At 40.2% G+C, this 12,105-nt stretch overlaps 1 protein-coding gene across 11 annotated transcripts in view; it reads left to right on the forward strand.

The window, feature by feature from the left end:
• Positions 1 to 12,105, forward strand: part of CLASP1 (cytoplasmic linker associated protein 1) — a 147,693-nt gene that overhangs the window by 112,298 nt on the left and 23,290 nt on the right. For all 11 annotated transcript variants that reach the window (XM_084289009.1, XM_084289012.1, XM_084289016.1 and 8 more), the window contains 2 exons: positions 3,265 to 3,408; positions 4,678 to 4,784. In XM_084289009.1, coding sequence (XP_084145135.1) covers positions 3,265 to 3,408; positions 4,678 to 4,784 — 251 coding nt within the window. The remainder of the gene's footprint in view (positions 1 to 3,264; positions 3,409 to 4,677; positions 4,785 to 12,105) is intronic.

The following is a 12,105-nucleotide window of genomic DNA, read 5'->3' on the forward strand; positions in this document are numbered from 1 at the left end:
TTAGTGTTCCATGGTAATGGTATGGGAATGCAAGGGCAAAGGGAAATTCAGGTATTGCTCTCTTCAAATCATATGTCATCAAGCATGAGTGTTGCATGGAGAATGTTTGTACGTTATGTACAGAAGTAGATTTTTGTTACTGGTGTGTTTTAATCTACTCCTTCAGTAATCCAGTGAAACAAGGACTGAGATTTTCAGAAATGACCACTGATTATGAAAATGTTCTCTAATCGGTCACAGGCTGAGAATTCACAGATTTTAAAGCTCAAAGGACTATTTGAAGGGGAAAAAAAGCTCTTCAACTAGATAATGTATACTAAATAAGGACTATTTAAAAACAACACAGCCAAGATTAACCGGCATAGCTCTGCCCTTGCTTTTGAGAGCTTTACTGGAGCACCACTCACAGGCTGTAGTAGCCCTTGGCTTTATTTCAAATAGTATAGACCATAGGTCTGCGTGCTTTGAGGCTGCATGAGAGTATGCACGTTGTGAGCCACTGTGCAGCCCCCCATTCAAAGCCCAATGACCTACTTGCAGGCAGTAACAAAGCTACTGGAGAGCACAGTGTACACAAAATACTGGCAGCCTGGCAGACAGGGCTAAAAACAAGCTGTGGTCTGTGCAAAGAGGGAGGGTGGGCACAGTTCTGTTTTCATTACAGCCAAGACAAAGAAGTGAAACAAAACTGAGCTGATTGATGGGAGCTGAAAGTTTTCAGCGATTCCTGTAGTGCAGCATTGGTGCTGTCGGTGTCTGTGTGTCAGGGCTAACCTGTACCAGTTAGGTAACCCTCTGCTTCAACATGAAGCCACAGGAACAGAGTCTCTGGAGGAGCTTTGGTGAAATTCTTGTTCAGAGGTCTGTGAGATGCTTTTTGGACCCCTCTGGCACACCACAAGAAAGATACCTCCAGAATACCGCGTTATAGAGAGCACATGCTCTTGTGCTTTTTTTTGCTGTTTTTACACAGGAGTTTTCCAAGTTTGATCTTATTTTTAACCCATTGATGACACGTGTGGAGCAAAGGTATCTTAAATCTTTTCCTGCCTTGCTGTGCCGTGGGCAGCACCTGACTGCTAGAATATCTCCAGGTATTCTAGTCTTTGAGCAATTTTTAAACCTGGGAACCTTCTTGATCAATTTTCCTTTTTTTTTTTTTTTTTTCTTTTTTATCCTCATGTACGTGAGATTTGCTTGTTCTGACACAAGATCCGCATGTCCATTTCCTAACAGTTCAGGATGTGCATGGCGTTCACAAATGTGACTGTATGTTGGCATGACTTGTCACTCTGCATTCAGTTCAACATGCTGATCTTGAGATCTTGTTCACAGTAATATTTTTATTACAGAAAATAGTGTGTTGGTGAAACCTTTAAAGTTCTTTGATCACGACTGACAGAAATACACCTGCCTGTTGGATACCATGCAAGCTTCCTGACAGAGCTGCCCAAAACTCAGGCCAGATGATGATAGAGTCTGGGATTAAGAAAACCACAGGGAAAAATTATCTCCCTGCTTCTCGTCTGTAGATCTTAGTGCGAAGTGAATAATGACGTGCTGTGTTTCTGTTCAAGTCAGTGGGAGTTCTGGCAGGAGGCAGCGTGATCTATCTGAAATGAAGAGTCTGAAGACCTGTTTGTTGCAGTCCGTGGAAGCCAGTCGAGTGTTGTGTGCCTCAGTTTCTTTGTTGGCTATTTGGAAAGGATGTTACTTGTTAAACTTTGAGATCTACAGACGGAAAATGTTTTTCTACACAAAGCTGTGTTGCTGCAAATTGACCAGATGAGCAGAAGGACCAGTGTAGCTTGAACTGCAATTTGTATACTGAAACAATGAGGTGCTTTGATGCTCTTCCACTATGAAAGGGTTTCTGTGTACCCAAGTTCATCATCTGCTAACAGATTCCACTTCACAGGGAACTGCAGATACACTTAATTATCACAACTTTACAAACACGTTATTTACTAAAAGTTCCTTCTCCTTTGAGCTGATGAGAATAATGAATGTACAGTTATCCCCACAATAGTGAATTATATTTTTGCTCTCTTTAAAGTTATTTTTCATTTTTAGGAAATGTTGGAAAGTTCCCAAAGGGTAAGACACAAGTGTCTGCTCTTCCTAAGCCTGTTTGTGTGCTGTTCCAAAATAAAAGCACAAGTAGCCTCACTTCTTAGTCTGTTAGCTTTGTATCTAGATACATATTCTGGACGTTGGTGTGTCCATGGCTAGACCACAGCTGGAGAAGGTGGCACTGCAGATGTCCTCCACCACTGCTTTATTTTTACTGTCCTTACAATCGCTTTTTTGCATTGTATCTTCATATATTCTCAAGGCAGGGGCAGAAGGAAGCAGGATTGGTGCAATCCACGTGGGTTATATGTTGCTGGGGAAATCTAGTTAGGAACACGTGGTATTAATTACTCTTGTAGATCTGTATTTGGTGATTTATTCTGCTTTCATTCCCATTTTATCCCATTGTCTTAGTTCAGGACGTGCAGAGCTTTATGTTTACTTATGGAGTTAGTGGAGATCCTGTTCTGCCAGCAGCTCTTCAGACAGATACAGCAAAACCCTTTACAGTGGAAGTAATGGTGAAATTGCCAGTTGTTTTGGTGGTTTGCTGGTTACACTCCCTAAATTTAGAGAGTCTGGTGGGGTTTTAGGGATGTCTGGGGATGAGGGAAAGGTTTTTCTCCCCCTCCTGGTAGATCTTCCACTTGAGCCAGACTTCTGTTGCTGAAACAGCCTCAATGGTGAGGCAAGGGAAGGTGGGAAAACAGGAGCAGGGATTGTCTGATAAAACAAATTTGTTGGATCCTTAGGAAGGGAAGTGGGATGGGAAGAGAACTTTAGTCCCTTTTGCACTTAGAATAAATAGTATGGGAATGACAAATTGTAGTTCTAGATTCTTCATACTTATCTGAACATTTTTGCAGTGACTTTTCAATGAAAATATGTGCTGGACAGGAGCATAAGGTTTTTCTCACTAGCTGTGAGATAGTACACACCTGAGTACACTGTACACATCTGAGAAATTACTGATATAAATTAATGATACAAACACCAAAGTGTATTGTAAGCTCAAAGAACTGAAAAGGTAATGATAGCAGTTAGTAATTCCTTGTGACGCTTGGCGAGGAATGTGTCAGAAGTTTAATATGGGAATCTTCTTAATGGAACATGTATTTGCCATAAGGATTGTTGCCAACAGAATGCATGCTCAGAATAAAGACCGGTGATCTTTTCTTTTCTTCTTTTCAGGCAGCGCAAATCGTCCTGATTTCCCTCTTCGAACTGAACACTCCTGAGTTTACCATGTTACTTGGTGCCTTGCCAAAAACATTCCAGGACGGTGCTACCAAGCTCCTGCACAACCACCTCAAGAACTCCAGTAACACCAGTGTGGTGAGAGCCTGTGTTATTGCAAACAGCAGAGCACTAAAGCTCCCTGATAAGCTGTTGCAGATGTTCAGTAGCATAAACTATCCGTAGCTGTTGTCTTGGAGGCTTCTGTTTGATGTTGCTTTAATAGGGGTTGTTAAAACTAATAATTAAGTTATTTTTAAGTTTAATACAGTCATAACAAATGTAGATTTAAAAAAAAAAAAAGCTGAGAAGCACATGAAAGTTTGCTGGGTTTGTGCTTTCCAAGTCATTGGTGCTTTTGAAAATTCTGCCAGTAATGACCTTTTGGCTAAAGCAGAGGCCCTGATCCCTCAGATTTACTGGGTGTACTGCTACTATTAAAATCAGTTCATTTGATGATATATTGTCCCTACAAAAGCTTGCAGCATCTTTAATTGAACCTAAGAGGTCTCATTCCTCAGCTGACAACTGTTACCTTCTGTTTTGATTTTATGTAGAGAACTTGCATATTTTAATTTCTCTGGGAATATGTTAATAGAAAATTAAATTGTGCTTCTAAACCTTTTTTCCCCTCAGAGCAGGAAGGATTAGGATATTTTTTTGTCTTTTTAATGTGGAAATCTTGTGAAATTTGCTGGAATTTGAACCCTCCCATCTTTGCCCTTCCATAAAGACAAATAGACCTTTGTGTCAGCTAGAATTACAGCATTAAGCTTCCAGGAGAAAGGACTGGATTCTCTAGTCCCTTCTACCTCGTTTAACTTCCTCTTATGTGAATTAAGTCAGAATTGGGAACGGTTTCTACTCATTTTGCTGCAATATAAATGATTATGCAGGCCAGTGGAAAAATGATAAGTTGGATTGCTTGCTTATGCTCATAACAAGCACAATCCCAATGCGTTAGACAATGCGTAAAATAGCTGCATAATTAAATTGTTAAATTGCCAGGGTAATGGTCTGCATACTTTGGAGCCTGGAAAATAGTGTCTGAGAACCTGGGTAGCTTGGTGGATTGCTAAACCATTCTTCTGGCTATGTTTGCATGCATGCTGCAGAGATAAAATTACAGTTTCTTTGGATTGTAGAAAAGGGTGCATGTGCTTCTCGATCCTCTAGCAGTAGGTTCAAGAATTTATTTCTGACTACATGAGCCATGGTTGCAGACTTTTAGGTTAGGAGCAAGAACCAAAACTTCTCTAAGCTTGTCTAGCACAAACAAAGGCAATATTTGGACCTGTTGCTGTTGTTGTGTATTCCTCTGTGTCTTGCAACACACTGCTAATCCCTGTCTTCCTGCATCTGTGCCAGGGTTCTCCCAGCAATACCCTTGGTCGGACTCCTTCCCGGCACTCCAGCAGCAGAACCAGCCCCTTAACTTCACCTACCAACTGTTCCCATGGTGGGCTGTCTCCAAGGTAATGTGGCAGGTTAATTAAACCACTTACAAAATATTAAAGGATTTCAACACTGAGCATGCATTTTCAAAATATGACTCACTTTGAAAACAAATGAGACACCAAAAGTTTACAGTAAATGGCTCCAAAGGAACAGGCTTTGAACACGGTAATACATGGTTGGTGATTGCCTTCAGTGTTTGAGTCCTCGTGCTGATCTGCGTAACCTTAAAGTCTGTTCTTATATTAATTTTCTTTCATAGCTAGGCCTTCTCCAGAATCACATTTGTGGATTTAATAAAGGTAATATTGAATAGCAGTATTAGAAATGAGGTCTTGTTTAGGCTGCAGATATCACAAAGTACATGAAAGGTTTGGTATCAAGGGTTTTGGGAATCTGTTTCTTAGGTATACCCTAGTGATCTGTAATTCATCTCACTAGTGCAGTTCTTGTGCTGCTGAGAGAAATGCTAAGTCTCCCCTCTTCCCCTCTTGTGCTTTTTAAGGATGCAGAACAAGCAGAGATGGTATTTTATTGCTGAACAACTTGCAAATCACCCTCCTGGTTGCTCACTAGCAGAGTAGTGTCTTGATCCTTTGGGCAGGGTGCCTGTTGTAATTAGGTGTCTTGCTGAAGCTGCAGATGCTGTGCGAGAATACATTAATCCACTCCAAAACTTTGTGCTGAGTAAACACGGACTCTTGAATGTTTGGAATGTACGTTTTGGGGTTACAGAAAAACTGAGAGCAGAAGAGATAATGGATTTAAACAGTGTGCTCTGGAGCCATAGGAATATTGGAGGATACTTCAAAGCTGCTGCTGTCTGCCTGCCCTGCCTCATCACTTCACTAAGTCATAAGGAGAGACAGAAGGAAACATGCTGGGCAAGGACTGCATTTCATAGTCCTTTATAGTAATTGGTGCTGAAATCTCTTGATCAGCCCTGTTGTGACTTGCTAAACCTTGTCTGGAGGGATGCCTAGGCATTTGAGTTCCATGTGTCAGTTAAAACACAGGTTGTTAGCCTTTAATGCAGCAGTTAGACTAATTCCAGCAGCATGTGAGGAAGGCACAGTTTCCTGAGGAAATTTTGGATATCTAAATACATCTTTGTGACCCTAAATCTGCTGTAATCCAAAACTAGACTGATAGCTTGCAAGCCAAGGTCGAGTTGCCTATTTTGAGGCTTTTCAACAAAGGTTTCATTAAGAAATTAAGTGGTAGAGTTTCAGGGGAATGGTTCCAACAACGTTGCTTCCTCTTCTGCTAGTTTGAGTATTGTTGCAGTGCTGATTGATATTTGTCATGGGAATTACAAACTGAGATATGTCTCCCAATGACTGAGTCTTTGGCCATGTTTGCATGTGGCACGTTTTATAAATTCACAACCTTTTACAGTACATTTTGAGTTTTGCCATTGTGACACAACTCGTTTTTGCCACTTCACTTGCTGCTCTTCAGTTTGTCTTTACATTTTTATCACCTCATGTCATGCATGTCATCTTCCCGTTTTAAATGCTTGTGGTTTGCAATTCATCTTGTGATGTAGAACATGACTTTTCTCTCTACAAACCCGAAAAATGAGCTGTTCCAGGTCATTCTGGTAGCAGTGTAAAAGGATAAATGTTACTGCTGTTTCTCTGTATAGCCATTCTTTGAAACCAGGTTTGCCATATCTTTTATGGGGCCCATTCCCAAAGGGTTGTATGAAGGTTGTCTGAGTATCTTAGCCTGGTAGGGTATCCTGTGTGCAGGCTCTGCTTACCTTGTCCATGCCTATGCCTTGTACAGGCAGCTCAAGAGCAGTTGATTGAAAAGATTAGCTCCAGTTCTTGTTTTGGGGTTACAGAAAAAATCAATGCCAGCATTGATTTTGAGGATTACATTTTCCTTTGAACTTCCTTGTGATACACAGATTGGAGGAGTCATGTATAAAGATGACTGTGTTTTGGGGGCTGGGATATCTAGCCTCCCATGTAGAAAGGATAGTTTGGGTTTTGTAGGGTTATTAAAAAAAAAAAAAAAAAAAAAAAAAAAAAAAAAAAAAAAGAAGCTGCTGAGCTGTCCCATATAATTAATGGCTTGTGAGCCATGTTCTCGGTATGAATCAGCAAAGCTTTATGGATACTATCTATAGCAAGTATGTCTGCAACTGCCCTCAGGTCACATTACTTCTCATGTATTTTTGCCATCCCAAATGAATTCCTAGTGACTTAGTTTTGTGTGTATATTACATGTATTTGAACTGCCTGGGTAGTGAATGTTCTGGTTGAAGTGGACTTTGCTGATGCCACCAGCTAAACTGCTGACCAAGATGATCATGTGTGCTCCACACATCGTGTAGTCCCTGCTGTTAGTGTGTTCAGAAGGATTACTTGCTCTCAGGGCCTTGGACAAAGCCCTTCTTTCTGCTTGCATTTGCTCCATACTGTTCTGCTTTCATGGTCACTAGGACATACGCACTGCATCTGTGAGTTGCTTCTGCATTTGTACCTGCTTTTGTTGTCCTGATAGTTCTGGGGGAGAGGAGTCATAGAGAAAGGAAGTGTTTTCAGAAGAAGAAAATCGGGGAGGGCACTTGGGAAGACTGAAAACAATAGGAGAAAACAAACAAACAAACAAAAAAAACGTTCTTGACTAAGAAGACAGTTTCCTGGGAAATGCTCAGAAGAATGGATATGAGTTTGTGTTGGATGGAGAGAATCTTCTTAGATTTAGTAAGTGGCACAGTATGACAAAAAGAAAAATACCAGGCTGTGAATTGCTCCAGTGTATGAATGCCATTCTGATGAGCAAATGATCTTCTGAGCCAAGATGTCACATGCAGGTTGTGAATTTTCACTTAGAATTCATTAGGAATATTTGAAGTAATAACAATACATAAGTTTGCCTTCATTGGTAGCTCAAAAACCTATACGTAGTTCCAATTACTAAAAGAACAAATTTCATTCTTCCAAGAGGAAATATATCAAAATAAAAGGATGAAAACTTGGTTACATATGATTGTGCTTATTTTTGTCATAGGAACCACATAATTTTATTTGGCTTTAAAAGCTTACATGCTTGTTTTTAATTGAAAATACCATTAAAAGTAAACTTCAATGGTTTTTGTATTAAGTTGAGCAAGGCAGGGTGTGGAAAAAGAACTAAAATAAGCCACCCACCTTACACAATAAGGACAAGCCTGCATTGTTCAGTGGCCTGTTTGCAGGTAGGTGAGATCTGAGCTGTGGGAGCAGTCTGGCTGTCATGTGTATTTCTGTAATAGTTGATTGTAATAGCTGGCTTTTATTTCTGGTTAACAGCTGCATTTCTTGACACCACACTTCAGATGGGTTTTCAACTGGCAGTGCTGCTATTTGCTCTGGAGCAATTCTTGGCTTGTTTGCCACTTCTAATCTCCTTGTGTCTTTCACTTGTGTGTACACAAATGTGACTTTCTGAGATAAACGTACTTAATAGAAACAAAGTGGTATCCTGAATATTCCACCATCTCCAGCGTCTACATTGTTGCTTAGATGATGACTTGGAAAATCTCTGTGATGCGAAGGGAACAGGACAAAAGCAAAAGTTAAACAAATTCACACCGATGCCTCGACACAAAGGCATGTTATCATTTGGTAAGCCAAAGGCCCACGCAGAAGTTTGAAAAGAAATTTGAACTGACTTGGAGGCTGGGTTTAACTCAGTCTTCCCAGGTTTGTCTACGAAGACCAGGGCCAAGCCCCCAGTTTCCACGATGCATTAACACTAGCGACTGATTTTCATTTACTCATTAAGTCCAACTCTGGGTTTCCTTTCTTCCAGGAAATTCTGTTGATTGCAAATATCTGTGTAGCGTTTGGATACAGATGCATGGTCAGGGATTGTTCACTTAGAGCATTTTAAGTGTTGTTTATAGAGACTATATCCATTTATGCAGTTTACCAGGGACTATTTTTGTGTGATCCATATCCTTGTGTTAGAGGAAGAAAAAAAAAAAGTGGAACTGAGAAATAAAGGCCAAAGCAATGACTTAAGGGGCTCAATGGAGTATTCTTGCTTAATTTTGTTTCTATTAATTTTTTTCTCTCTCCAAGGCAGCATGACAGCACTAAGCCACTCAGATTATAGTTTCTTTTTTTTTTTTTCTCCCTCTCCTTTCTCTGTTTTTTCTCTTTCGTTTCTCCTCTGATCACTGCAGTCGGTTCTGGGGTTGGAGTGCAGACGGGCTGTCGAAGCACCCCCCTCCCCTTTCTCAGCCTAACTCCATCCCCACCGCTCCTTCCCACAAGACTTTCAGGCGCTCTTATTCTCCCAGGTAACAAGCTACCTGTTAAACCAACTTGTCTGAGATGTCACAGCATTATTTACCTTTCCTACCACAGGATTTGTTCAGACGTGGGAAATGATTTTTAGAGGATTTGGTTGAAAAAGCAAATGGGCTGATGTTAGCTCTCAGAGCGGGGAGAGGGCAGTCAGCTGCTTCTTCACTCGGTTGGGAAGATGCGGCACACGAGTGGAGAAACTCCAAGCGACTTTTTCCAGCTGACTTCTTCCTGCTGGATTTCCTGAACAGGTGTAGGTTTCACAGTTAGACTCCGACGCAGAACACAGTTCTTGAGCACTTTCTGCAGGCTCTTGTTGCGTTGTGATAGTGCAGGCAACATCCTTCAATCCGCTGTGGAAGTGGCACGTGAACACGTTCAAACCGCAGTAGTGAACATCGATAGGACGGTGAGGGGGACATGTATGGGATTTCACCAGCTGCTTGCACGGTGATTGTATTGTGGAACATCTTGGAAATGGGTTGTATGGAATTAGAATTGTAGTCCTATGTCCTCGCCACAAGGTTTAGAGGTTATTGACAGCTAATTTTAACATCTATGTATTTAATCAGTATACTAGACCAAAGCTATATACTGTTTTAATCAAAAACCAATCTGAATCCAAATTTAATTTCAGACCTCTTGGATTTTATTTTTTAAGTTTATACCCTGGCAGCAGTCTCTCTGTTCCTAAATGTAAACTATTGAAACAAACCCAAACAAATAGCTCTTGGAGGACTGAAAATCTGGCAGTCTGTGACAACTGAAAAAGAATATAAAGATACAGAATATGGGATTCTAAGAACACCAGCAGATTTAAAGCATCAAATCCATGTTATGACTCTGTTCTAGAATACTGAAAAATCTGTGGAAGAGATGCATGTTGATTTTTCTGGTTAAACTAGTCTAGAATAATTTTTCCCTCATTTCATTAGCTGACAGGTTTGGAATAATTTGGTACTTATTCCAGCCCAGAGCCTGAAAGTGCAAAGAGGTGGGTTACTGTGTACTGCTTCAGGATCCTAAACTGTTGATTACTTACACGTTTTTTGAATTGGGAGCTGAATAATAGTTTATGGAAGTAAAACGTTTCATGTCAGACTGGAAAACTTAAAATCTGTGTCTTGACAAACTTGTAGAGCGCTTACTGTTTTAGTGCAGCACAACGTGGAAAATAATGTTGTGACATCCCTAAACACTACTCATCTCTACTCACTTCCTATTCACCCTGTGACTTTCTTCTAGTTTTCTGCATCACTCTTTTGTTTTTGTGCCTTTTCACCCCTGGCAGGTGGGTGTAGCTCCATTTTTTATTTTTTTATTCCCCCATCATGTTGTCTGTGAAGTATTCCAGCACGCATGCTGTCAGTAGACATGGGTGTTTACATGTAGAGTTTTATTTTGTATAAAACACAGCCATAATGTGATCTCTTACACAGGCTTATTCTTGACATATGGAATCACTGGGTTCTTCAGATTTTATTAAAAGGTGGTTTTGGAAAACTCATTAGATCCAGTGGTTCTTCATTCAGAAATTTCTGTAGTCATTTAGCATTGCAGAGTATATACTTTCATCTGTACTTTAGGAGCAGCATAGGGCAAAATTCATTCCTGATGAAAGAAGCAGTGACTTTAGCAGAAGATTTAATGTCAGTACATCTGTGATGATTTCTTTATTTTTCTCCATGGATTTAATTGTGTGGCCTTTGGTAAGTCATTTCATCTCGTGGCGTGGATACACAGTTACAGTCATATATATATACCTTCAGTAATGGCCCTTCCATTGCTCACTTAAGCATTGTATGAAGAACCCTTCAAGATCTGTGAATTAAATATGTTTGAGTGCAAAATTAATATTTTCAAGATGGTATGAAGCAAATATTGTCCTAGCCCTGACTGATAACTTAAAAAGAATCAAAGATCTGCATCCGCTTTTTTTTTTTTTTTTGTCTGTGCATTAGTTTCATTCAGCTATCTGAAAGGCCCTAAATACTCTGACTTTTGTAGGTTTATAAACAGCTTTTGTTTCCTGGTCTTGATTGTTGTTCAAGTGGCTTCTCTTTCTTCCTAGCCAGGCCTGGCCTGACAGGCACTGTTTAAAGTCAGGGAGTTGTTCTTTGGTTTCTCTGCCAGAATACGTTGTGCTGGGGTTTGAGTGATTGTAGAGCGAGCACGTTGCTTGGGAGCCAGGGATTATGGCTATTTTCAGTGTGTTAATCCCAAAGGAATCAGGCAACACCAATTTTACCCTTTGTCTAAAGTTCTTGAGTTTTTTCCAGAAAAAATAGTAGTAGTTCTAGATAATTAACATCCTACTTTCAGTTCTATAGAAAATAATGGTTGTGTAATCAGGATTCAAAGGAGATTTTTTATTTTTGATACTTTTCACAGGGAAAAGTATCTTTTCACCATCTCACAGGGAATCTTTCTTTAGACAGAAAGGAGCACGGCTCTTTGTTCAGCCATCTTTCTCCAAGCCCATCCTGTAATCCTTCCCAAAATGCTAAGAAATAGTAATTCACCCCTGTAGGGAGCCACTTCTTGCCACTTACTGACAAACAACTTGATGTAAATGTCTTAAATTCTTTTGGTTTCTTTGCTTCTGGCTCTATTAAGATCCAACACTCCCCCAGAGAAATTGTTCTCAGTTACTGGGTCTCTTCGTAAAGTCTCTCTTGGAAAACTGATTGTCATGCAAACTCAACTTCTCCCTGAATAGAGCAAAGCCCTGCCAATATTGCTTTGTAATTTCCTCCAAGCATGTAGGAGCTTCTCCTCCTAGTCACGTCTTTTTTTGTATCATCTGCCCTTGCATGCTAGGCATTTTTTTTCATGGTACTTAATTTTGGGTAACTCTTTAAGGAATCCCAAAACTCGTGTGGCTTTACGCTGATGAGGAATTTCTGAGAAAGTGGCTGCAAGAAAGTGTTCTATTTGAGTGAGAGAATTCTCAAATTTAGGCTCAATATTTCAGTAGTTCTTATCAAGGCATCTTGCAAGTAGTTTTGTTTTTTCTACTCTCTAAGTGAAAACT

Source organism: Netta rufina (genome assembly GCF_964035555.1).
Source record: "Netta rufina genome assembly, chromosome: 6".
NCBI classification, from domain to species: domain Eukaryota; kingdom Metazoa; phylum Chordata; class Aves; order Anseriformes; family Anatidae; genus Netta; species Netta rufina.